This window comes from Trachurus japonicus, chromosome 4 (assembly GCF_045865225.1).
Source record: "Trachurus japonicus isolate A0001 chromosome 4, Traja_1.0".
NCBI classification, from domain to species: Eukaryota; Metazoa; Chordata; class Actinopteri; order Carangiformes; family Carangidae; genus Trachurus; species Trachurus japonicus.
Window position 1 is genome coordinate 21,320,669 of NC_140910.1, and position 22,667 is coordinate 21,343,335.

The following is a 22,667-nucleotide window of genomic DNA, read 5'->3' on the forward strand; positions in this document are numbered from 1 at the left end:
AAGGACCAAATACTTGTTTTGACTTTTTACTTATAAGAAATAAGCTGAAAAAATATTCTAATACATTTCAATTTTCTCTTTCGTCATGAACAGGTGGTGGTGGAGCCGACTGGACGCTAGAGTCACTCGCCATGGTCACTAGCTGGTTAGTACTGTATGCTAACTTCACTAGAAGACAAGAGGTGATAGGAATACGAGGAAAAACAAGAGTCCACACTGGTGTTGCTTTTAACTACTGGAAACTGCTGTGAAGGAACGAAAACTGAGGCTGTAATTGCAACATTTGTCTCAGACTAGGTCTGGAAACAACTATTAATGCTAATTATGCAGCAACAGCAATTTGCACAAATAGCTCCTACAATGGAGATGATTTGACAGCAGTCCTGTTTGTTTAATAAGTACAGCACTACAGCCTGAAGACAGATAGTATAAAGACTGAAACTGAACTGCTGCTGGTAGTGGATTATTTTAAATTATGGTTTAAAAACAAAAAAACCCATCTTGCTTGTCTTAAAGCTTTGTGGGTAATGCTGCAAATTAATGAAAGTATTGTTTAATTACAGCATTGATAGATCACTGTGATGAAGGACCTTGGTTTAGTTTATGAATTGCTGAAAGTCAGCTTCGAGAAAATCAAATGCACTGAGGAGACTCTCATTATCCAGCCTTCGTCCAAGGATTTTGACCCAGAAACTCCTGTTTGAATCTCTGGGCAACTGAACACACAACACACAGAGAAGCTGGCAACTAGCAACCCACTTTAATCCCTATGAAATAAGATTTCTCGACTGATGAAGTTATTTGGATACAGGAACACATCTGTGTTCTGACATTTCGGTTGTGGCGACAGGAGAAAAAAAAAACAAGGAGAAGGACATTTACAAATTTCAATTCACAATACACAAGGCCTGCAGTATGTACAAGGTGACAGTGCTAGGAAAATCAGTCCATCAGTAGTTTATCTCTGTAGCACCTCTGTAGCACAAATCGACCATATACCGGAAAAAACTAAACAAATGTAGTTGTTGTTAAAAACTGAGTAATATGCCTGAAAAAATCTGTCAAAAATAAAGGCATTAATATTTTTAGATTGGCCAAGTTTGTGAATTCCTTTAAGAAAATTAACATAGAAAGGATATTGTCATAGAAAAAACAGACAACATTAACAATATACAATATTGATTAATACACATAATTTAAACCAAAAATGGTACAAAATATTTCCAGATTTTAGGGTTCCTACATAGTTTTCCTATTTCCAAGCATCAGTCGTTTTCCATAATTTTACTCTTTAAACAGACCTCATAGTTGTGACCAGTTCATGTGCTACTAGAAGATAACATGATAGTGAACAAAGATATACCTCAATATAGCAGATGAACGGTTAACAGGAGCAAATATGACAATAAAAGTAACGGATATTAAAGCGCCAAATGGGACCGAGGATAATTTTGTGGCAATTTTCCAGGCTGTTATAAACCTCCTTCACCACACGGAGATTTGCATGATTGAATTTGTTTTTCCACATGTAGGAACCCTGAGACAGTTTTGGGTTTGAAAAGTGGAGTCGCCAAATGACCATTTGAATGACGTCATTACATAAAAGATCTCATCTGTTTACTACAATGACACATCTACTAGTTTGCATTCAACATGTTTCTTCTATTACAAATAATTCTTTCAATATGTGACTAAGACATTTAAATACTGGGTTCCCCCTACAATACTTCTTTTAAACCCCTTTACCCCCATTTACCTCTTGCAGTCCGGCAATAAAACACCTTTACTGAAAAGATCCTGCAGATGGACGTTGTGACACTTGCGTTCCAAACAGTTTCAAGTTTGGCTGGATTGAAAAATAGATATTTTGTTGCTGGTTATTTGACTTGAAGGGAAAAGAAGGAGAAAAAAAATATGTGTAGTCCAACAAAACCTCAATGCAGAGAGGACGTTAGCATAATTAGCTTCCTGTAGAAAGAAAACGGGAGTGTGCTGTTATTGAATTAATGCAACGAGGTATGGAGTTGATACCACCCAGAGTCATATTCATATTAAGATGGAGCAGAAAAGCACAGCAGCTGACCAAAAACAAATAAACAAAGAACCTATCAACAACAAAAAAAACACAGAAAAACAAACAAACAAAAAAAACTTTCAAAAATAAAAACTAAAATAATAATAACAATAATAACAATAATTCTTATAATTAATGTCAAAAATAATAATTAAAAAAAAGAAAAGCTCTGTCTGCTTTAGCTGCTGATTCACTGATTCAGAGCAGGCTAAAGCACCACTGTAAATACATTAACTCAAAAATAGAAAAGTAGCATGCATTAAAAGAGCGCCTGTGTGTCCGTGTCTCTTCCTGCTCCTGCCTTGCGCTCTTGGAGCCGGTTAATACAGCACTCAGTACAAATCCACCTCCATTAGCTTACTTCCTATTGGCTCAGTCTCCATTGACCAAGTAATAACATAGTGGAGCCGTTGTGTTTTTCCTCTCTAATACAGCGGTCCGGGGCCATCGTCCTGAGGGAAATGTGAGTGGAGGAGCGTCTCCATGTAGGAGACGTAGCCGCTGCTCGGCGTGTAGCTGTCGGACATGTGATGGGGCGGCGGGGGAGGGGACTGGGAAGACAGGAGGGGGTCAGAGTTCAATGTCGACCGAAAGGGGGTCGTCGCCGGCGTCAGCGTGGGGTCTGAGCCCAGGGACGACCGCGTTAGAGCTTCCGCGATACTGATGCTCGTGTCCATTGGGGCCTCTGCTTCCATCCCAATGCCGTTGGTCGGGGCGGCGAGGAGGGGGGCTTCCTGATGAGCCACGCTGGGCCGGGACAGAGGTTGCAACGAGGTTGGCGGTGTACTAATACTGTCAAGTGTTGCTGGTGCTGCTACAGGGGCCGTAGTTAGGGGACAGGCGGGCGGATTCGTTGTTTCCATGGGAGTCTCGGTGGGCGGGGCCGAGCTGGGGGGCAGGCGGCGGCGTTTGGCTGCTTGAGCTTCGTCTGCTGAGGAGACTTCCTCCTGAGGTACAGGTATGGCCTGGAGACAGACAGGTGCATAAACAGGAGGTGATTTGAGTGTTGTCCATTTACTTAAACACACCGACGTTTTTAAGTGTCCAAAATAAAAAAATAATCAAACTTTCTGACAGTGGGACAAAAAGTGTCAACGCTATACTGTTATGTGTGCGTATTAATTTTCCACCATTATGATGGATTACATGAAGCTTAGTGCTAATTAGGGATGTCACAATTACTTGTTTTCACAATTAATCACGGTATTAAACACCACAATTAATTAATCGTAAAGATTCTTAAATACTGTCACTTTCCAAAAAGATTATGTTGTAAACACAGAGGCAGATGTGCACAAAAGTTAAGGTAAACGTAAGAAATACTTTCTTCCATTTAACTAACGTAACATACAATTGGTAGGAATTTAAATGTTAGCGTCTCATTTGTGATTAAAAAAAAACAAGCAAACAATTAAAATAAACTTAAACATTTGGTATAGATGACTAATAACGATTTGAACATTTAAAACACTGTCAACACCCCTGGAGGATTAATAATTGGTTATATATTAATAGTAGATAGTTAAAATGTTTAGTGTAAATAATTAGTAGTGTAATTATATTTTGACTGTATTTGATTTTACACATTCATATGTTGTGAAATTAATTAATGCATAATAATCGTGATAATCGTAATACCGTGATTATTTCTCTCACAATAATCGTACAAAGAAAATCTATAATCGTGACATCCCTAGTGCTTATGATCTGTCCTGTCTTGGTTGATTTACCACTTTGACATGAGCTATGAAATCTGTTATTATAAAATAACTTAAAAACGAACGGGGGGTTTGGGAGTCAACCCGGCCTTCGTCTGCACGAATGTTCACGGAAATCTTCTCTGACATCAGAGTCCTTTAGATGTTAAAGCTGAATTAAAGTTTCAGAAGCACATCAACACTCATTTACCAGATAAAATAAATATTTATCCAAATGAACTTCCCACACATATTCGCCCACACACAGGCTGCAAAGTTGTTGTTTTTTAGAATTAAAAAAAAAGTTGTTTATCTGCAACCACTTTAAGCTGCTGTTGGCTTTCCCCTTCTTACTGTTTTCTGATGCAGAGTTAAAGTTAAATACTCACAAGTCGGGCTCGGACCCTCTTGGGCAGCTCCTGGTCCATATGATGGATCTCTGAATGCTTTATCATCAGCTGACTCTGGTCCTGAAACTCAACCTGCACATACATGATAAAACTAATTAACCAGCATTTCCAACTCTTTTGTCCCAAGTGAGAGGAGCACACGGCTAAAGAGGACACTCCACTAGGTCATGAAGAGTCTATTACGGCGGCTCGGTGAGTAAAAAACACAAACACAGACTCTTGGCTTTCAGAAAATCTTGAGCAAAAAAAGGACAAGGTTAAAATAGTGACACCGAGACACTGTCTAGGTACTGTATAGGCTTGTTTTTCTTTTCCTCATGGTACCGATGTTCTTTGTCCCTAAGTGGGATTCTCAGGACTGCAGCCACCAGGCCGCACAGGGACATGAAAAGACCGACTGAAAACAAACCTCAACTGAGCAGCATCTGAGAAACAAGATTGAGATGCCAAAACATAACTGGAAGTGTTTCCAGTGTATAATGAATAAGAGCAACAGCCTGGAAGATTGGTTCAATATTTTAAATATTATATTCAAGGCAATTAATTGACGCTTTAACTCAGAGACTGAATGAGCCAGACAGGGTTCAATGACTTGGTTCAGCGAGTCATTAAAACGTCTCCTCTGTGTGTGCGCGTGTGTGTGTATTTGTGTCCACTCAGAATAATAGTTACAGATGATCTTATAAAACCAGTGACACGGCGAAATATGAGATGAACAACCTCATTTGACCTGGTCTGCTAATGCAGCCCCCCTCCCACCCACCCCACCATGTACCCAAGTGACTATCAAGATGGCTTCCTCCGACACCAGTCCCAAAATTGTCTACTCCGATTCCGAATTTTCCACTTTGTAAGCACTCTTCATATTTACCCCATAAATTCCCCCCAGCATGCACCAGTGATCCCTGCACTTTACTTTTTAATGCCGCGCTGTATCAAAATGCTCGGCCATAATCTACAGGGGCAGCGGAGCGTTTCACGTGTTGATAAATACCAGGGCTGGGAGCCACACCGGAGGCTGGCGAAGCCGTGAGACAGAGCGTCCCCACTACCGAAAGTTCACGGGTTCAATCACTTCCACTCCTGCTGCAGCGGCGCATCAGATGAAGTATGTAAATGACACCATTACTCACACACTACTTGCCTCACTGTTTTTTTTTTCTGCACCACGCCTCAGTGTGGTTCAGGCATGCACTTGATTTGATGCAGGGTGATTTGACTTGGAAGTGTTCATGCATTTACACAAACTGCTGGTGTGAATCCCACTGTTTACAGTTGCTGAGAAATGAGATTTGTGTGCTCTGTTCCTCTTCCCTTCATAAATGTACCCACAAATCTAAACTGTGTTTTTACAAGAGATGTATTCAGATCATTCAAAGAGATTTGATGTTGTGTGTTTTTTCCCCACTCACCTGATAGAGCTTGTGGCTGTGCTGTTTGACAAAAGAAGCGTTGAGGACCTGACCCTCGGGTGTGCTGACCACAATCAACTCCCCTATTTCAGGAGGGCCGCTACGCAGGCAGTCGTGACTCTGGAGGAGGAGGAGGAGGAGGGGGAGAGGGGGAGGACGAAGATGAGGACACAGAGCAGAGAAGGTGGAGAGAAATTGAGAATGAGGAGGAAATTACATTTAGGAGAGCTGCTTGTGTCATTCTACTAAACAAGCTTTTAAAATGCAGATGAGCCTGTGATTTAAAAGTAACATTAAAAGTAACTGACCTGAGGCAGCTAGCAGAAAGACTGAGTATACAGAGTAATGAACTTTGACTAATAAATGTTTCTAATAAAGTTTTTTTTTTTTTTTTGGCAGGATTCATTAGGTTCCTCCATGTTCTCTTTTTATGAAACTTCCAAGTGCTTTAAAGTGTTTTACCAAGCAGCAGAAGATAAAGTTAAACATCCCTGATTGCATAATATGTTGTGTTATTTTACCTTCATTTACTTGTTGTTTCTAGTTCAACCTCTTTTCTCACACACAAACAGTTAAGCTAAAGTTTTTTGCAGCCAACTTTACAGTGGTGAGTCATTCTCAAAGTCATTTTCATTTCCTGAGATGCCCAGGCAAACAAAAAAACAAATACCAGCTGCTGGATATGTCTCTGCTTTTTAAAAAAGGCACCGTTTGTGGAAACAGTTTCTATAAATTGTCCACAGGTTGGTGTGTAACTGAACTCAAGGACGCACTCACCAGTATATTCTCTGGGTGCAGATTGTCACAGTATGAGCCGTCGTCAAAGTTGACCTCGTAGAACGACTGCGTTGCCATGCCGATGATGGTGCAGTGATAGTACCAGCCGTCGTTGTTGCGACCGATCACTTTCTGGCCCAGGTTCAGAGTCGGCGGGCCTTTGGGTGCTGTCCGAGGCTGGAGGGAGGGAAACACAGACGGTTAAGACGGATTTTTAACTGGAAAGTCAAACTTCACTAAAGGCCAGTCATGTATTCTGTCTTGGGAAATCACTAAAATGCTGAATAAGAGGAGTAATACGACTGATTTAACACAAGACACAGGTGGTGAGTCCTATTTTACAACACAGATATACAAACATATTAAAATCGTAGACATTTGCATCGTTATTCTTCTGCTGCTTCTACAAAATCTTCAGCCACTCAGACATTTCACAAACATAAACTGTTTTCTCCACGTCAATGAAGCCTAAAAGCCATTTTCCCTTCCGACACGTATCCTTTTTAAAAACAATCACTGCTTCACAATGACGCATTTCCTTGATGTTCACGACAACATCAAATCATTTTATCCACTTCTGAAAACAAATTTATGTCAACAGCTATTATTTTACCAAATCTCCTATCACATCTGAGAATAAAATAACGAGCGTGTGTGGGTTTAAGTCGGCCAGGGGCAAACTATTCCTCAAAGGGCCAGTGTGGCTGCAGGTTTTTGTTCAGACCAAGCAGCAGCACACCGGCCTTGACTCAGTCCCCAGTCTTCAGACAGCTGATTGGTCAAACTGTGTGCTCTCGATTGGTTGGAACAAAAACCTGCAGCCACACAGCCCTTTGAGGAATGGTTCACCTATGCCTGGTTTAAATGGATAGTTCAACATTTTAGCAAATTGGCCTATTGCCATAATTCCTATAGTTTTAGCAGTAGGTTTGTTACCTTCAATTGTCGGTGCAAGCTGTTTTTAGATCGGCCGGGCAGAGCCGTGAGCTGCTCAGAGCTACGCTACGGAGGCTCATGGGATTTCTTGGTTTCCCTCCTCAAACTCATCAAATACACAATCCAACAACTCCAAAACGCTCTCGTGGACAAGCTCTGACCTGCACATTCACCACGCTATGAGATAATAACAGAACGTTACGAGACAGAGTTGTTTTCGAGGTAAATTCATGCAAAATCGCTGATGCGCGTTCGTTTCGGCAAGCAGTCTCTGCATTTGCCTTGAAAACAACTCCTCGTAATGTTCCGTAACTTATTATCTCATAGCGTGGTGAATGTGCAGGTCACAACTTGTCCACAAAAGCGATTTGGAGTTGTTGGATTGTGTATTTGATGAGTTTGATGAGGGAAATCAAGAAATACCATGAGCCTCCATAGCGTAGCTCTGAGCAGCTCGCAGCTCTGCTCCGCCGTTCTAAAAACAGCTTGCACCGACAATTAAAGGTAACAACTATAGGGATTATGGTAATGGGCCAATTCGCCAAAATGTTGAACTACCCCTTTAAGCTGACAGTGGTGGACATTGTGCACGTACCTTCGGAGGGACTCTTTTATGCCTGTGGCAGGTGACGGACACCACGTACGGCCAGTCGGCGGGCTTCATGACCACTCCTGCGATTTGGGCGCAGGTGACGTGGAAAGAGGTGGCGCAGTTCTCGTACGAGCACTGGATGCAGGCGCCGCGGTTCTGATTGGCATTCTTTCCGTGACAGAACACACACTTCTGCAACGAGAAGGAAAAATACAAAGACTTCTGGTTGGTGATTCAGGTTAGACACAAATCCCCCTTGACCTCATTATCTTATTTTTTCATTCTTGGATTTCTCTTTCATGGATGTTCAAAGATAACAAGAATTTTATTATGGTCCTCAGTTTCGAAAAACCTTGCGCTTTGCGAGTAACACTTATGTAACCAGGGTGGGTAGCCTATTTTTTTTTTTTTTTTTACCATTTTATTTCATGTAAATCAAAGATTCTCAGCTAAATGCTTAAATGTAAATCTGGACCTGAGACATAATACAAGCTTCGTCAATAACCCTCATCCCTTCACTTCTTAGACCACTGTGTCGGTCAGACTGCTTTTGTCACAGCCATGATTTCACTCCTAGTGTCAAAACTCTCTGAGGTTACAGATGTTGAACTTTTTGATGAGAGACACCAAAGGTCTTCACTGGGCAGATAAATGCTTTATACACAGAAATATGGAAATTTAGCTCTTGATGCTAACAACCCCACCCTGCTGCTCCATGCACTGCGATTTAGCTACAGGAAAAAAAAAAAAAATAAAAGACACGTCACTCTTTTATTCAGGTCTTTCACGCCGTCAAATTGCAGGAATAATCACATGAAACAAAGATGATGGAGGATTCAGCAGTGTAACCATTTTCTCTCCTCTCAGATCTTTGATTCTGTTTGGTTCTCAGGTTTCTAATCATTAAAAATAGAACAAATGTTTTCAGCTTTCATAACATGCTGGTGCAGTTATCAGTGTCAGTGGCGTGGTGAGATTCTCTTCCCAACTCAAACTCACTTCTTTACAGAGCAACTTTGTGTTCGTTAACAGCAGCCCCAGCACGCACTGAGACATTCAAAACATGTCTCTCATCTTTTTTTTTCTCTCCCTTGCATCCTTTTTGGTACTTTGCACCACTCGTTCAACCTCTACTCTTACACAATCATACAAGGAAGTCACCATTTTGCCTCGGAGGCTACTTTCTTTTCTTCTTTGAGTCCCTTCATTCAGTCACCACATGATGACTGTGAAATTACCACCAGCCAACCAAGTCTTTGCCCTCGTCCATGATCCAGGTCTTACTTTCCACTAAGCCGCTTTGACACGTACCACCCTGGCACATGCAAGCCCACAACGTTCGTTTCATTCACTTCAACTCCTCCAACCCTCCGTGCCTTCTGCTCTTCGTCTTGACGCCTTCCCTCCCAGTCGCACATTTGTCCCCCGATTCGGTGAAAGGCGAGAGGACGAGGAAAAGAGATGAGAAGCTGGGATGCAACAAGAGTAAGAAGAGCAGAGCAACAAGAGAATCTGGCCTCTAAAATAGAGTTATATTCTCAATACACAAAGGCTTCACGTGAGTTCATCTATCTTCGCATCCTTTGAGAAATCACCTGCCAAGAAATAAATCTGACAAGAGAAAAAAGGAATGATATACATTCCACTCATGACGCCATGTTTTAGTTGAACAAACAGACTCAACCCGGTCTCCCACCGGCTTCAACAACTGTCTCATCTTATGTGCCCGATATTGTTCTGTGTACTTGCTTTATTGTGATTATCCATCATCATCCCCGGTCTATGTCTTTCCAATCCCTCCCTTTGTCTCTCATCCTTCCCTCTCCGCTCTCCCCCTTCTGACAAATCACACGGCGAGCAGCTGTAGTGTGGAGCATGGGTGATCAATAAAAAATAAAAATTCTTTATTAAAGTGCCAATACTTCATTTTTGTACTGGTGCAGGGGAAAAAAAAATGTACAACAGCTCTCAACGGAGCTGTACTGTGTGATATTTCACCGACTGCCATGGCTCACACTTTTCTCCAGCTGGAAGAGGTTTTCCACTGCTCACATCACTGACAGGCGGTGACAGAACCAGAGGAGCGTGTTAGAAATTCAGTTGCACCAACAAACACCACTTGTATGTCCACTTGTTGTTGTTTTTTGCCTCATTCCAATTTGCTGTTTTTATATAAACATTTAATCTGCAATTCTAAAAATTTTGAAAGAAAAAAAAAAGTTTTTTTTTTCACATTTTTATCTCTGACTTTGGCCCTGGCCTCTGTTAGATTATAATTGTACATGCCAATGCACACTACATCTAACTTCTATGTACCTTGCTGACTTCAAAATTGGAGCAGCAATTCATATAATAATAATAATAATAATAATTTTGTATTATGTGAGAATGGAAGAGTTTGGATTTGTGTCTGTTACTGTGTCAGAAAAAAATATGAAATACCGAAGACAAAAGCAACTTATGTGAAATCTCTCAGTCTCTGAAAAGAAAACCCCTGAAAGATGGGAGGAAGAACCGAAGATTGCTGAACACTGTGCAATATGAACGGGTTCCACGGCTGCGTGTTCACATTTGATCAGCCCAGTCATCCAAATCATTAGACCGCAGAGTTTCTTCTCACAGCCTTTTAAGAAGAGATGGAGGAAACCTGCTTTGACAGCACTCAGATGCAAATGTCATCCAGCTTGTCTTGGATAGATTATTCCGAGAGAAAAAGGGAGATTTGCGATAATGCGCCAGCAAGCACTGCTGTTGATGGGTAAGTGGAGGCGAAGCACAGAGGTGGCGAGAGCAAAGGAAAGGAGGGGACGAGTTGTGTTCAAAGACGCGGCAGCAATGGGGAAATTACCTCCTGCCCACGGGATCGATGCAGTTCATTTGGCGCAGTGAGAAATGACAGCTGATTATTCAGCCATTCCCCTCAGCACATCTGTTTTACCCCGTGTCCTCCACAGTTCACAAAAACATGATCTATCCATCCACCAGGGAAGGAGAGTGGGTAACGGAGAGTGACAGATACGGAGGCAGTGAGTGAGAGAGACAGGAATTCGCTTTAAGGTAGATAAAGACTGAAGGAGGGAGAAAAGAAAATAAAGTGTTGAACAAGTAAAGAAAGCAAGACAAAAGAAACTAATGGCTGCGCTGAGAAGTGCGCACAGGAGGAAAGTTTGGAAATTTTCTTCAAAAGAGAGTGAGATTTGCTATTTTTTTGCATAGAGCTGAGGATTTTAACTGTAAGTTTAAACCTGAATATGTGTGTCTGGCGTCACAGTCCACTGCAGGAGGGACGACTACATCTTTTCTTCTACCGCCCCTACTTACCAGATTCTTGCGTGTTTCTGGAACAGCACTGACGTCCACCGGTTCTCTTTCAATGGCGCTGACGAAGCGAGCTTCGGCCACAGCTATAGCACAGATGACATGGACCCACCTGGTGACACAGAAAAAGACAGAGGAAAGAGGGCGCGTTCAAAAAACATACACTAGTGGAGATACAAAGCAGATCACTCCTGACTGCTGAAGTCAGAAATTGTCAGAGCATTGTTTGTGTATACTTTACAAAGTCACTTGGTTGGTTTTGATATTAAAACTTTATCTATCTATCCATTACAGATAATAAGAAAAACAATCTCTTTGAAGAATTTGTTAGACAATGTGTCGATGACTCCTATTTTGAGCTGCAACTAATTTTTTTTCTATTTCATTTATTATTATTATACAGAATTAATCTATTCTGTGTTCCTCCTACGGACTGAAAAGTGCCATTGGTGTGAATGTGAGTGTGACCGGCTGTTTGTCAACCATGTCACACTAATCCATACCATAGATCGGCAACCTGCCCCGGGTGGATTGGCTCCCACCCACAACAATCATATACAGTAGGTATGGCTGATAGTTAAAAGGGAGCGAATGAGGGACACAGTAGGTTGAGGCTACAGTCCTCCGGTTCAAATCCCACATCAGGTAGCATATCATTCCCTCCTCTCTCTGCCTCCCCATTTCCTGTCTCTCTCAACTATACTATCCAATAAAAGGCATAAAAAGTCCAAAAGTATACTTTAAATGGATGAACAGCTGTAACCCATGCATGTGCCACTGACCGATTATCCGTGGTAGTCTTCAAAGCTCCTCCCCGTAAATTGCAGAGACAACACTCCTGAAAAACAAAACAAATGAGGGGCAAGTTTAGGCAGTGAGGGGATTGTTGAACAAAATGCCACAGAGCCGATTGATTTCTTCTTCCATGACAAAATGCAGGGCTGTGTGAGTTCAATAAGGCTCAAAGTCTGATCAATTCTGAGTAACAATGTCTTTTTTTGGCACAAGTTACCGCAAGTGCTACCACTCACCACTGTCCAGGCTCCTGCTGCACATCTGGAGCACATCCAGGTATCGCTGACAGAGTCTGGCTTCACACCATAACAACCTGAAAGAGAGGAGAGATTCCTGACTTCTCACATTTTGCACTTGATTTTGTAAAGCACTATCTACATGCACCAGTGTATTAATGTTCAGTATGCATAGTCCCCATAGCTTTACACCAGTATTAATTAAATGATTCCTAATCCTTATAATTGCTTCCAATGCTTTGTTTTCTTGTCAGTTACCGGAAAAGCCTGTTTACATTTTATCTATAACTCTCCCAATCTCCTCATCACGATCTCCAATTTGAGCTCCTGAACCAAAACACACTGGCACGTTCGTGTAACACCTAGGCAGGTCTGAATGATTTTTAGTTGGATGTCCACAATGAGGAGCACAGGGATGGGGATTGGGGGGAGGGAGAGGGGCGGGGGCAGAGCTGTGTTTTTGACAGGAGTTCTTTCTGCTTCATGTCGTCTTATCAATAGCAGAGCTGCTTCCCCACAGCTGAGCCCAGCTCATCCATGGATGACTAATGAACTGGCCTTTTTGAAGGTGCACTTCAGCTTTAGGGATAATAAGAACCCTGGAGGGTTGGTGTGTGCGTTGTGTGTGGTACTGACTGTGCTGTAACTCATGTGGTTGTATGTGCAGTTTGACACAGCCCCACATGTAGACGATTGGGGAAGTAAACACTTTCTTATCATACAGCTAGATATTACATGTCGTTTATTTGAACAGATTTTGCTCATCTGCATCATGATTTGAAAACAAACAAATCAATGTCTTTTTTTTGTATACATAACTGATGTTGACATTTGGCGAAGTGAAGTAGAGCGAATGGAGTGAGAGAGAGAGAGAGAAAGAGAGAGAGAGATCTCTCAGACACAGTGTTAACAAGCTGCCTGTCCTCTCACACTCTCCTTTGACAGAAGTCATATGCCCTTAAAAGTTGATTTGCTTCTTGAAATGCTAAAGTGCGGAAAGCAGAGTAAATAATAGCTGGGGAAGTTCATGTCTACAGAGAGGTCTTGTGTTGCATGAGCAGCCTCTTAGCTAGTTTAACCCGAGTCAAGGGGAGTTAAACTATGAAGCCTCGCAGAGTGCGGCAACGGGGGAATTCAGCTGACAGTTTGTTGCACTGTTGTGGTCGGGCCTCATCTTCGGTGCTTCCTATTTTTTCAGTGCTATTCTCAGGGGTCCAGAGATGCAAAAAAAAAACAAAAAAAAAAAGTTGTGAATAGAGAAGAGCAGTGGAATACCTAGTAGAGCCCGTCTAGGCTGTCAGCTCATGTGTGGGCTTGCAGCTGGCTGAGACCAAGATTGAGTGTTATAAATCAGCAGCTGAACACACTCAAATAAAAACTTATTTTCTACCATTTTTCATCTACAAAATATTGTTGACGGACATGAGCTCTAATGCATTATTATCACAGCCATTATTGTCTGTCTGTGATGCAAACCATTCTGTAAATAATAGTTATCTGCATAACTGGTGCTGCTCCAGTGAAAAAGTTATAAACAACTCCCTTTGCTAGAAAGCTTCATGAAACTGGGAGAGTGCTGCTCATGAACAGGATACAAACTATTTGATTTACTATTCATGGTCATCTTTAAAAAAAAAAAAAAAAAAACATTAGCTACTTCATTTGCTGTACTGAAGGTTTTTTTTTTTTTACTTACTGGCATGGACCTGCATTTTGCAAGATGAGCAGCGTATCAGTAGACTGGTTCCATCCTCTCCAATGTGACAGTTGGTGGGAGGAGGCTCTGTGTTTCCTGCTCCAACACTGAAGCACATCTCTGGGACCAATGGACGAGTCATGCTGCTATGATGGGGAAGGGAGGGGCGTGGGCTGTCGTTTGCAACGGGCACACCGGTCTGTGGCTGGAAATGCCAGAGAAGAGAGGTTGTTTGTGATTATATGTTTGTTTTTTTTAATGGCTGTGTGAATGGAAAGAACATCGACATGACCAATACCACAAGTAACCTGCTGAGTTTGTTAATACTGTCACTACCATTGCTACTTCACTGACACATATAGTGCCATATTTCTGCTGTGACGTATGACTTTACCTTGGTATAGGGACAGAAGAGTGAACAGATAGCACAGTGTGGTTGGAGAGCTGCCACTGCAACATTGAAGGCTTTCTCTGCCAGGAAGTTGGGAGAGTGATTCTGCCACAGGTGCTCCTGTTTCTTCATGTCACTGTCCAGGGGTATGGGGGACGATAGATCTGTGGGCAAGCAACAAAATGCATTAACAGGATTTTTTCTGACAGCTGAGAATAGTATTGACAGGTGTCGCCCCCTCCCCCTCTCTATTATATATGAAAAGAGGCTGAAAATCATGGGACATGCATGTTCTGATGATACAAATGTGAAATCTGAAATGCGTGTTTCCCTTCTATAATAGAGGCAACGTCTTTCCACATATGGGCTTCATTCGCCTTTCAAACGGGGCAGAGCTGCATGGGAAACAGTAGGAGAGACACAGCCCGAGGGGGAACCGGGATCTGAAAAAACAAGCGCATCACACCAAATGCGCGCTGTTACGGTTTCGCTTTTCGCGCATCTACATTAAGAGTGATGGGTTTGTGCGCATAAAAGATGCTACATCTTACCATACACGCATGCACGCGCACACACTTTAACCAACATCGCCTTTGCCTGATTAAGGTTCTGTAGGAAAGTTAGCAAATACATTAGCTGAAATGATTTGGGGGGTTTCTTCCTTACAGATGCACACTCGGTTTTTAAAATAGGAGCCCTTGCCAAGAGACAAAAATAGCAGATTCTGTTCCAGACAACAACAACAACAACAACAACAACACCACCGCTCCTGAATTATTGGCTGATGAACACAAATAGCAGAGACATCAACAACTTGCTGCTGTGGGTCAGGAATCAATTTAGCTGTGAAGGCCCTTAAGCTACTGATCCAGACAGTTTGTTAGACCAGGAAAGAAGGCAGAGCAATCTTTTTTACAAGATTCCCATTTAACTCTCTCTTTGCTTCCACCGCCGGTCTCCTCTCTCTCTTTGTCCCCCGTCCACTCTTCTGAAGGACAGACCCTGAGCTGGGTCCCCTGCTACCAACTTAAAGTGACTTTGAAAGCAGGTAATTGGAAGTCATGATCCCTGGATCAATAAGTGTCAGTCAAAAAAATAAAATAAATAAATAAATAAGTAATAAGTCAAAAGAGAGGGGTGGAAAAAGCAGCCTTGCAGTCTTGATTTCATTATCCCCACAAGGAGCTTTAGCCCTGTTTGTTTTTCTTTCTCCAGATCGATAATCAAAACAAAAATGCCGTCTTCTTCAATCTTCAAGAACCGTGATGGAGAAGACAGTGAGTGGGATGAATAATGAGGAGGGCAGAGGGAAAGAAAGCGGATAGTATGGATGGACAGAAAACTGTGAGGGTTCCTATGATAGAGCTTCTGTGAATCATGTTTTGATATTTCATGTGTGAATTTCTCACAGTTTCATCCTAGTAATTATCTTATAATTAATTCTTTTGACCTTTATTTCTATTCATGTCACTGAAAGATTAAACAGAACTTACTCCACACGACTCAGCTGTAGTTCAGATTCATCACATTGTTGCGGGTGGTATGAAAACTTTCTATTCAGATGTGGTTGAGTTTACAATAAAAACATATTCATACGAAAATAAAGTAACGGCAAAATAAATATACATTAACAGAAACGGAGCATGTACCTTTATCACTGGTTGATTCTTGCTTGACTATGGAGAGAGGGGAGCGCATGGGTGGCTTGCTGAGGGGGTGACGCCGACTCTTTTTCACCTCTGTTGGCATCTTCATCTTGGAGTAGCATGTCTGAAAAAAAAAGTTTTTTTTAAATTTTGTTTTGCATTTTCTAAAATCATACTGGTTGCGTGTGTTTTTAACCTTGTAATGTGAAGCAGAAAAATCTTTTCAACATTTTCAATAGTTGACATTAGTTTAGTAAATTACTTATGTGCTGTGGGAAAATGTTGTATTTATAAAATATAAGTGCAGACACCAGCCTTGCTGATTCTTAGATGTAATTTGTATATTTCACTGATAACATGGTGATTTTTGGTTGAATTAACCAGCACAACCTGCAGCTGTGGTAGAAAGCTTTTAACATGTAAGTTACAACATTTGCACACTAAAATACCAGAAGCTTTACAACTCAAAAGGGAAAAATCTGTTAACTTTCAGTCAGGAACAATCTAAACGGGGTGGCACTCACATCAAGCTTGCTGTCTGCTGGGATGCCACTCGGACTTGAGGTCAAAGGTTTTCCAACCTCTGGGCGAATGGCCATGATGCTATTTGAATTCCTGTTGCCAGATGTAGCAAACTGTTCAAACGCTGCCTCGAATCCGGTGATGACGTTGTGGGCATTTGACATCTTCTTTGGCTTTTTCTGCTTCTTTTTCTCGCTGTCTTCTGTCGAGCTCTGTGGTTTGGCCTCAGATTCTGAGAAGAAGATCACGATTATAGTTTGCACTGATTTCACAATTGAGAGAGATAGAACTGAAAGGAGAAAATCTAATGGGACATTTTTACTGACATGTATGAAAAAATAAAGTTTTGACAGGGGTATGTATCTGTCATGTTGAGCTAGACAGTTAGTCTGTATCTATGCCAACGAGTGGTGTGGAGTGTATAACTGAGATGATTTGTATATTAGAGGAGTGTCACTTGCACATGTACTAAGTGTTGTATGTAACTGGATCGTTACTGTAAGTAAAGGAGCATTTCATTGATTTCTGTATTCATGAGATATAGAGAAGAATTTCCCTCACAGCTGGCAAAGAGGAAAGAAAAACACTTCAGAGGAAGGTGAAAAGGTAATAGGCTGGATGATTTGCTGTGATTGTGGGACTGGGGACTGTGCTAAGAGGGTGTGAAATAAAAAATTTAGGAGGTTCCTTCTTAAATGTTTTTTGTTTTAATCAAAGCAGTTACTCTGATTTCATTCTGCAAATATACAAAGTTCAAGATAATCCAAAGAAACGCTTCTACGCTTCAAAAGGAAGCGTCTGTGTTAGTTTTGATGATGTCAACATTTATCTAGTGCTGTGCTGTACTACACTTTGACCTACACCGTGAATCACTTGTTTCCTGTGTTTACATCGTCAGACTGCAACTCACTGCTTATGTCGTCCTCGCCTTCTGCGGTAGGATTCTCAGCTGCTTTCGCCGCAGCTTCCGCGGCCTCCTGTTCTTCACGCTCCATGGCCTCTAGGGTCATCATGGCCTCTTTGGCGAGGCGCTCCTCCCTCTCCTGTCTCCGCTGGGCCTCGCGCTCCTCCACCTGACGCTGGTACTCAGCAGCGTTCAGCTCGATGCCTTCCTCCGCCAGCACCTTCACCTCATCCAGCTTTAGGCGGCGGAACTGCTTCATCTTTTGCATGGCCCTGGGGTAGAGCAGAGAGACATGTCAAAAACATGCACATGCACATGCACATGCACACACACACACACACACACACACACACACACTTGTAGAAGAGAGATCTTCACCAGGGCAAAATGAGGTCAGATCCTCAACCACACAATTTGCAGTTCCAATAAAACTCTAGCGGCCAATTGAGTTTAATACTTATCTGGACCTTGCGTTTGCCTCAGGAACTTGTGCATATTATGGCGCTTTTCCACTAGCGCGGCACGGTACGGCCCGCTTTTTTTGCTTTTCCACTAGCCCTAGTACCTGGTACCAGGTACCATTTTTAGTACCTCCTCAGCCCTGGTTCCAAGCGAGCCGAAGCGATACTATAAAGTGACGTCAGCCGACTGCCTTCCACTGATTGGACAGAGCGTCGTCACTGGAAGAGTGCGAGCGCTACGTCCGATATGAGAATCAAACCCGGAAATTTCAAAAACAGAGCGGCAACAGTGCCCGCCAATCTGTACCGAGACTTTTGTTATTCCTTCACCCGAGTTAAATGATGCTGTGTGTAAACCACGCTGTGGTCCGTAATCGAGGTGCAGACGAGTGAGTTTGGAGCTGACTAGTGGATCGAAAAAAGAGAGACGGACAATGCGGCCCCGCGATCACCCCCGTGCCGACCCCGGCCCCGCTGAGGAGGTACTAGAAGAACTCAGCTGTAGTGGAAAAGCACCTTTACCACGCCGTGCCGTGCCATGAAAGTGTAGTGGAAAAGCGCCATTACATATGACGATCATAGATATAGCACTGACTCTGAAATTTCCATCACTTTCAAACATCTGATGCATATAATTGGACATAAAGGTTTCTACCAAGTGTATTAAAACTACCAAACTGAGATGATGTGTGTCGTTTGACCCCTCACCTTCGCAGCAGGTTTTCTCGGAAGGTGACACGATTCTTCCTCCAGTTCTCTAGTTCGGGGCTGTTCAGTTCAGTGGCCTTCAGATGGTCCAACACGGTGGAGTCTTTGCCCTGCTTCCACAGCTCGTAGCGATCGGGCTGCAGGCATCGCACGAAAACATCCATGGAGATCTTCACCATGTCCTTACGACAGGTACACTGGATGAAAAAAAAACAAACAAACAAACAAAAAACACCAGAGAAAGATGAGAAGACTCTACGTTAGTTTAGGGAATAGCTGCAGCTCGGACACGAACAAACTCTATTGTCCACGGCAAACAAGTAAACAAACAAAAAGCTAATTAATTCCTGGTCAAATAGCACCTGGGAACCACTGTCACATCACACTACACTCAGCTTTACAGAGTGTAATCCTCCACTGTGGTAGAATACTGATGTCTACGTGGAGAGCGGGGGCTACACATGACAATTTTAGGTACACTGACTGCGCAGATTTTTGACACACAATTTTTGACACACAACTAGGCAGTGAGTTGATTAGAAAAGAGGAGGTGACCTTCTGTGGGAAACCGATGAAGATCGACAACAAACAGCATGGAAGCAGAAATCATACTCTGCAGAGAAACATTTTTTTGACTTAGTTTTTATGTATTTAGGTTAAGAATCTGCATGTTTTTTTATAACCAAAAAACTATTCAGGCTATAATCTTTTGGATGATAGCCTGAATAGTATCGTGCAGATTTCTTAGTAGTCAAATGCAGTCAGGTTTTGCACAACAACTATAACCACAAGGACAGTTTGTACACAACTAAGATGTGCTGTATATTTTGAGAGTTTTGCCACAATTCATCATCAATGCAACAACATGTGATTAGTTTAGAGTGCAGGATGGTTGGGTTGGGTCACTGCTCTGTAAAATACTCTCCCAGTTACTGGGACCCAACTGGAGTGGCCAACGAGCAGTTACTCCATGGAGGCTGTTGTGTTATTCAACATCAACACCAAGTTAGTCTGATATATGAGGGAGAGTAAAATGAGGCATGTGATAAGACCTGGTAAACGTGGTACTGTGCAGATTTCATTTGTAGTCTAAAAGAGACTGACAGCGGCATCTGGCAACCACTCAGACTTCAAAATGCCTCCACAAACCTTCATAATGATATTGCCGGTGAATGAATCATTCTGCTGACTGGTGACAGAGCTGTTAAATGAAACCACGGCGCTGTATATAAGCAAGGGGGAAATGGCAGGTACAGCAAAAAGAAGTTTGAGAATGATGGAAACAAAAGGAAAGAGATGAAACAAACAAAGACGGGGGAGGAGAGAGTGAGATGAAAATATTTTCTTTTGTGCCTGGCTTGCTGTATTACATTCTAGCCCTATTATTTCCCGAGTTGTGCTGAGAGCCTTATGTTCAATTACTGGAAACACAGCAGCTCTCCCTCCCCAGCAAAACAATATCCTGCCTACATCTCATCGAGACAACACTTGACAGACGGAAACATTAAAATATGGTGTCGGGTGGAGGGTGCTGGAGCGGGAAGTGGGAGGGCAGACGGGAGCAAGTGAGCATGGGCACAGCTGATTGTTACCATCACGAAACCTTTAGTGTGAACGGTATCTGTCAGGAACCTACGGAGGCAAAAGAACAGCAGATAAATATTGCTCTTACGCTGACTGTATCTGGAAAAATATGCCACTTTAATTTGTCAATGGATATAAGGGCTGATTTTATCTTTATATAACTATTAACTAAAGATGCTATAGAGATTGTTGCCATCCTCAAGGGCCAGGATGAGTAACTCTTTATTATCATATAAAAACTTAATTAAAAGAGGGAAATACATTTGGAGATGCAAAAGATCGAGGAAAACAAAAACTCGCCCCGAGGCAGGCAGTCAATGAGCCCTAAAGTATACTTGAGCTCTTAATGAAGCCAAATTGTTGCAGCAACAGAAAACCAAGAGCCTGGGGACTTTCTATGGACTGGATGTGGCAAGTACTAATGACAAAACAGAGCTTGAGTCTGACATGTCTGACCCCGTCGCACAGTAGCTGTGAGGTTGTGATAATACAGAAATCTTTATGCTTGTTTTGATCACATTGTCGCCGCGGACGTAAATAACCAGGAGGAGAATCCAAAGAATGAAGAACGATTGGAAAGGTAATTAAAAACGGTAAAGATGCAAAATGCAGAAGAGGCCACGCAGCGGGGTTGTACATCATCCAGCTGCTTATGCTATTAAACACACTGTGAAATGAGACAAAAACTTATCTGAGGCCGTCTTTGCTTGTGTGTCTCTTCCATAAATGTTTCTTGGGTTTTTCACTGAGATGCATGCAGCAGAAAAACGCTGACCAAGTTTAAATAATGCTTAAATTGCTCTCATTTTTCTTCCCCACATTCTTATTTGTTTCCCTTCCTTATCTCCTCGTATACAATCCAATCAACAACAGCTGCTTAATGTGCTGAAAAGAGCGGGGATAATTTAAAAAAAAGAAAAAAACAAATCAGTAAGCAGTGTGGAAACGGTAATTAGTAAGTTGTGTATGGCTTTCACTACTGCGGACCTGGAGATGCACATAACAAACAGCATATACAGCACTGGGCTGCTGCATCTGTCGGGTTTATTTTTATGTTGCACCAAGTTTCCAGCTGTAAATGTCACCAGTATTTCAACTGTGATGAAAACACCATCCACTCATCTCACTATGGTGCCAGAAGCCTTGGGTCTTTCATTACAATATGGCTGCCCTCCACTGACGGTGGCTGACAGAGTGGAGTGAGTGTTCTTCAGATAAGTGAAACAATGAACATAAAACTGAACTACAGATGGAAAAATAGAAATGTAGTCTTTCAACGACATCAATATGGCTTCTGCGTTGGTTTTTGTTATTGGTATGCTTCGTGAGTTCATTGAAATTTTAATTAGGAAATTGCACATTCAAATTGCTTCCAGTCATATCCGTGATGTACTGGGGTTCAGCGTGGCAAATGCTGCCTTTGGGCCATTTCACATCTTTCAAACACCTAGAGTGTAGTTGTGATTATGAGTGTCATTACGGGTGAAATCACAGGTTTCTAATGTGATAATTAAAGTCTAGGTAAAGTATGTGTGCAACATGCTGTATTTACTATGACGATGATGACCCCAACCGTCCTTGAAAACTCTCTGGAGAAATGATGGGAATCCTTTTCTACTGCTAGATTTGTGTGGCAGATAATCTTCTTTCAATGGTCTTGGTCAATTACAAAAACACAGTTTGATTTCTATTGAGCATGTGAGTTGTTTTTTTTTACGTGGGCAGTTTGTTCTGGGCTGTGAGCAGTGTTTGCAGTAAGACCAATCATCCTTCCCCTACCCGTTTAATAATGCAGCGAGTCTACTACTAAGAGAACACATTTTGTTTATTGGTTATCGTGGACACAGGATGCACATAAAGCCTGATAAAAAATCAGCATGCCCAATCACAGCATGTCTGGCCTCGCCAAAACAAGACAAGTCTGCAAACAAATATAAAAAAGATGGAGCGGGTCATCTGCAATTCACTTTCAAGATGAAAAAGTGATGTGATTTAGTCTGGGAACTGGGAGGATCATTTCTGCTCCTCTCTCTGCCCTGACAGAGGAAAAAAAAATCACCCTGCAAACCTTGGGGAGCAGTGTGACTGAGCACTAAATGAACAGAGAGAGACTCTCATCCAGAATACTATAAACCCAGAACACAGAAACTGTTAACACTGAGCAACATTAATGGCACTTTCAGAAATAATCTGCAGGCATACTTCCACCCATCTTTGGTGCTTCAGTCGGCTCATTGCTCAGCTGTTCTCTTCCAAACTTGTTTCTACCAAAGTTATTTTTCCTCTTTTATACCAAGCAAACTAGTTTAAGTGGCTACCAGAGCTGCCTTGACTGCAGGTGTTCACTTAGTATGTCTGAAGGATGGGTCTGCGGCTGAGGAGCTTGTATTTAAGAGGACCGAGACATGGCGCACGTCCAAGCTCACTCTTTCTCTCTGTCTCTCTCACTCTGAGCCCCTAAACAGTGACAAATTTGATACAGGGCCCCATTGTTCACTGTCCTGTTTG

The 22,667-nt window shown here is 42.2% G+C and overlaps 1 protein-coding gene across 2 annotated transcripts in view; it reads right to left on the reverse strand.

The window, feature by feature from the left end:
- Positions 1-741: 741 nt before the first annotated feature.
- Positions 742-22,667, reverse strand: part of kdm4b (lysine (K)-specific demethylase 4B) — a 48,313-nt gene continuing 26,387 nt past the window's right edge. Inside the window, exons 9-22 of one of the 2 annotated variants that reach the window (XM_085774650.1) lie at positions 18,576-18,772; positions 17,431-17,678; positions 16,505-16,734; positions 15,984-16,104; positions 14,338-14,498; positions 13,944-14,148; positions 12,248-12,324; positions 11,999-12,054; positions 11,220-11,328; positions 7,902-8,090; positions 6,371-6,547; positions 5,594-5,713; positions 4,161-4,253; positions 742-3,039 (exon numbers count right to left, since the gene is read on the reverse strand). In XM_085774650.1, coding sequence (XP_085630776.1) covers positions 2,500-3,039; positions 4,161-4,253; positions 5,594-5,713; positions 6,371-6,547; positions 7,902-8,090; positions 11,220-11,328; positions 11,999-12,054; positions 12,248-12,324; positions 13,944-14,148; positions 14,338-14,498; positions 15,984-16,104; positions 16,505-16,734; positions 17,431-17,678; positions 18,576-18,772 — 2,523 coding nt within the window. In that variant the 3' untranslated portion in view covers positions 742-2,499. Of the gene's footprint in view, positions 3,040-4,160; positions 4,254-5,593; positions 5,714-6,370; positions 6,548-7,901; positions 8,091-11,219; positions 11,329-11,998; positions 12,055-12,247; positions 12,325-13,943; positions 14,149-14,337; positions 14,499-15,983; positions 16,105-16,504; positions 16,735-17,412; positions 17,679-18,575; positions 18,773-22,667 lie in introns of both variants that reach the window. The other variant, XM_085774649.1, reaches the window with a different exon arrangement.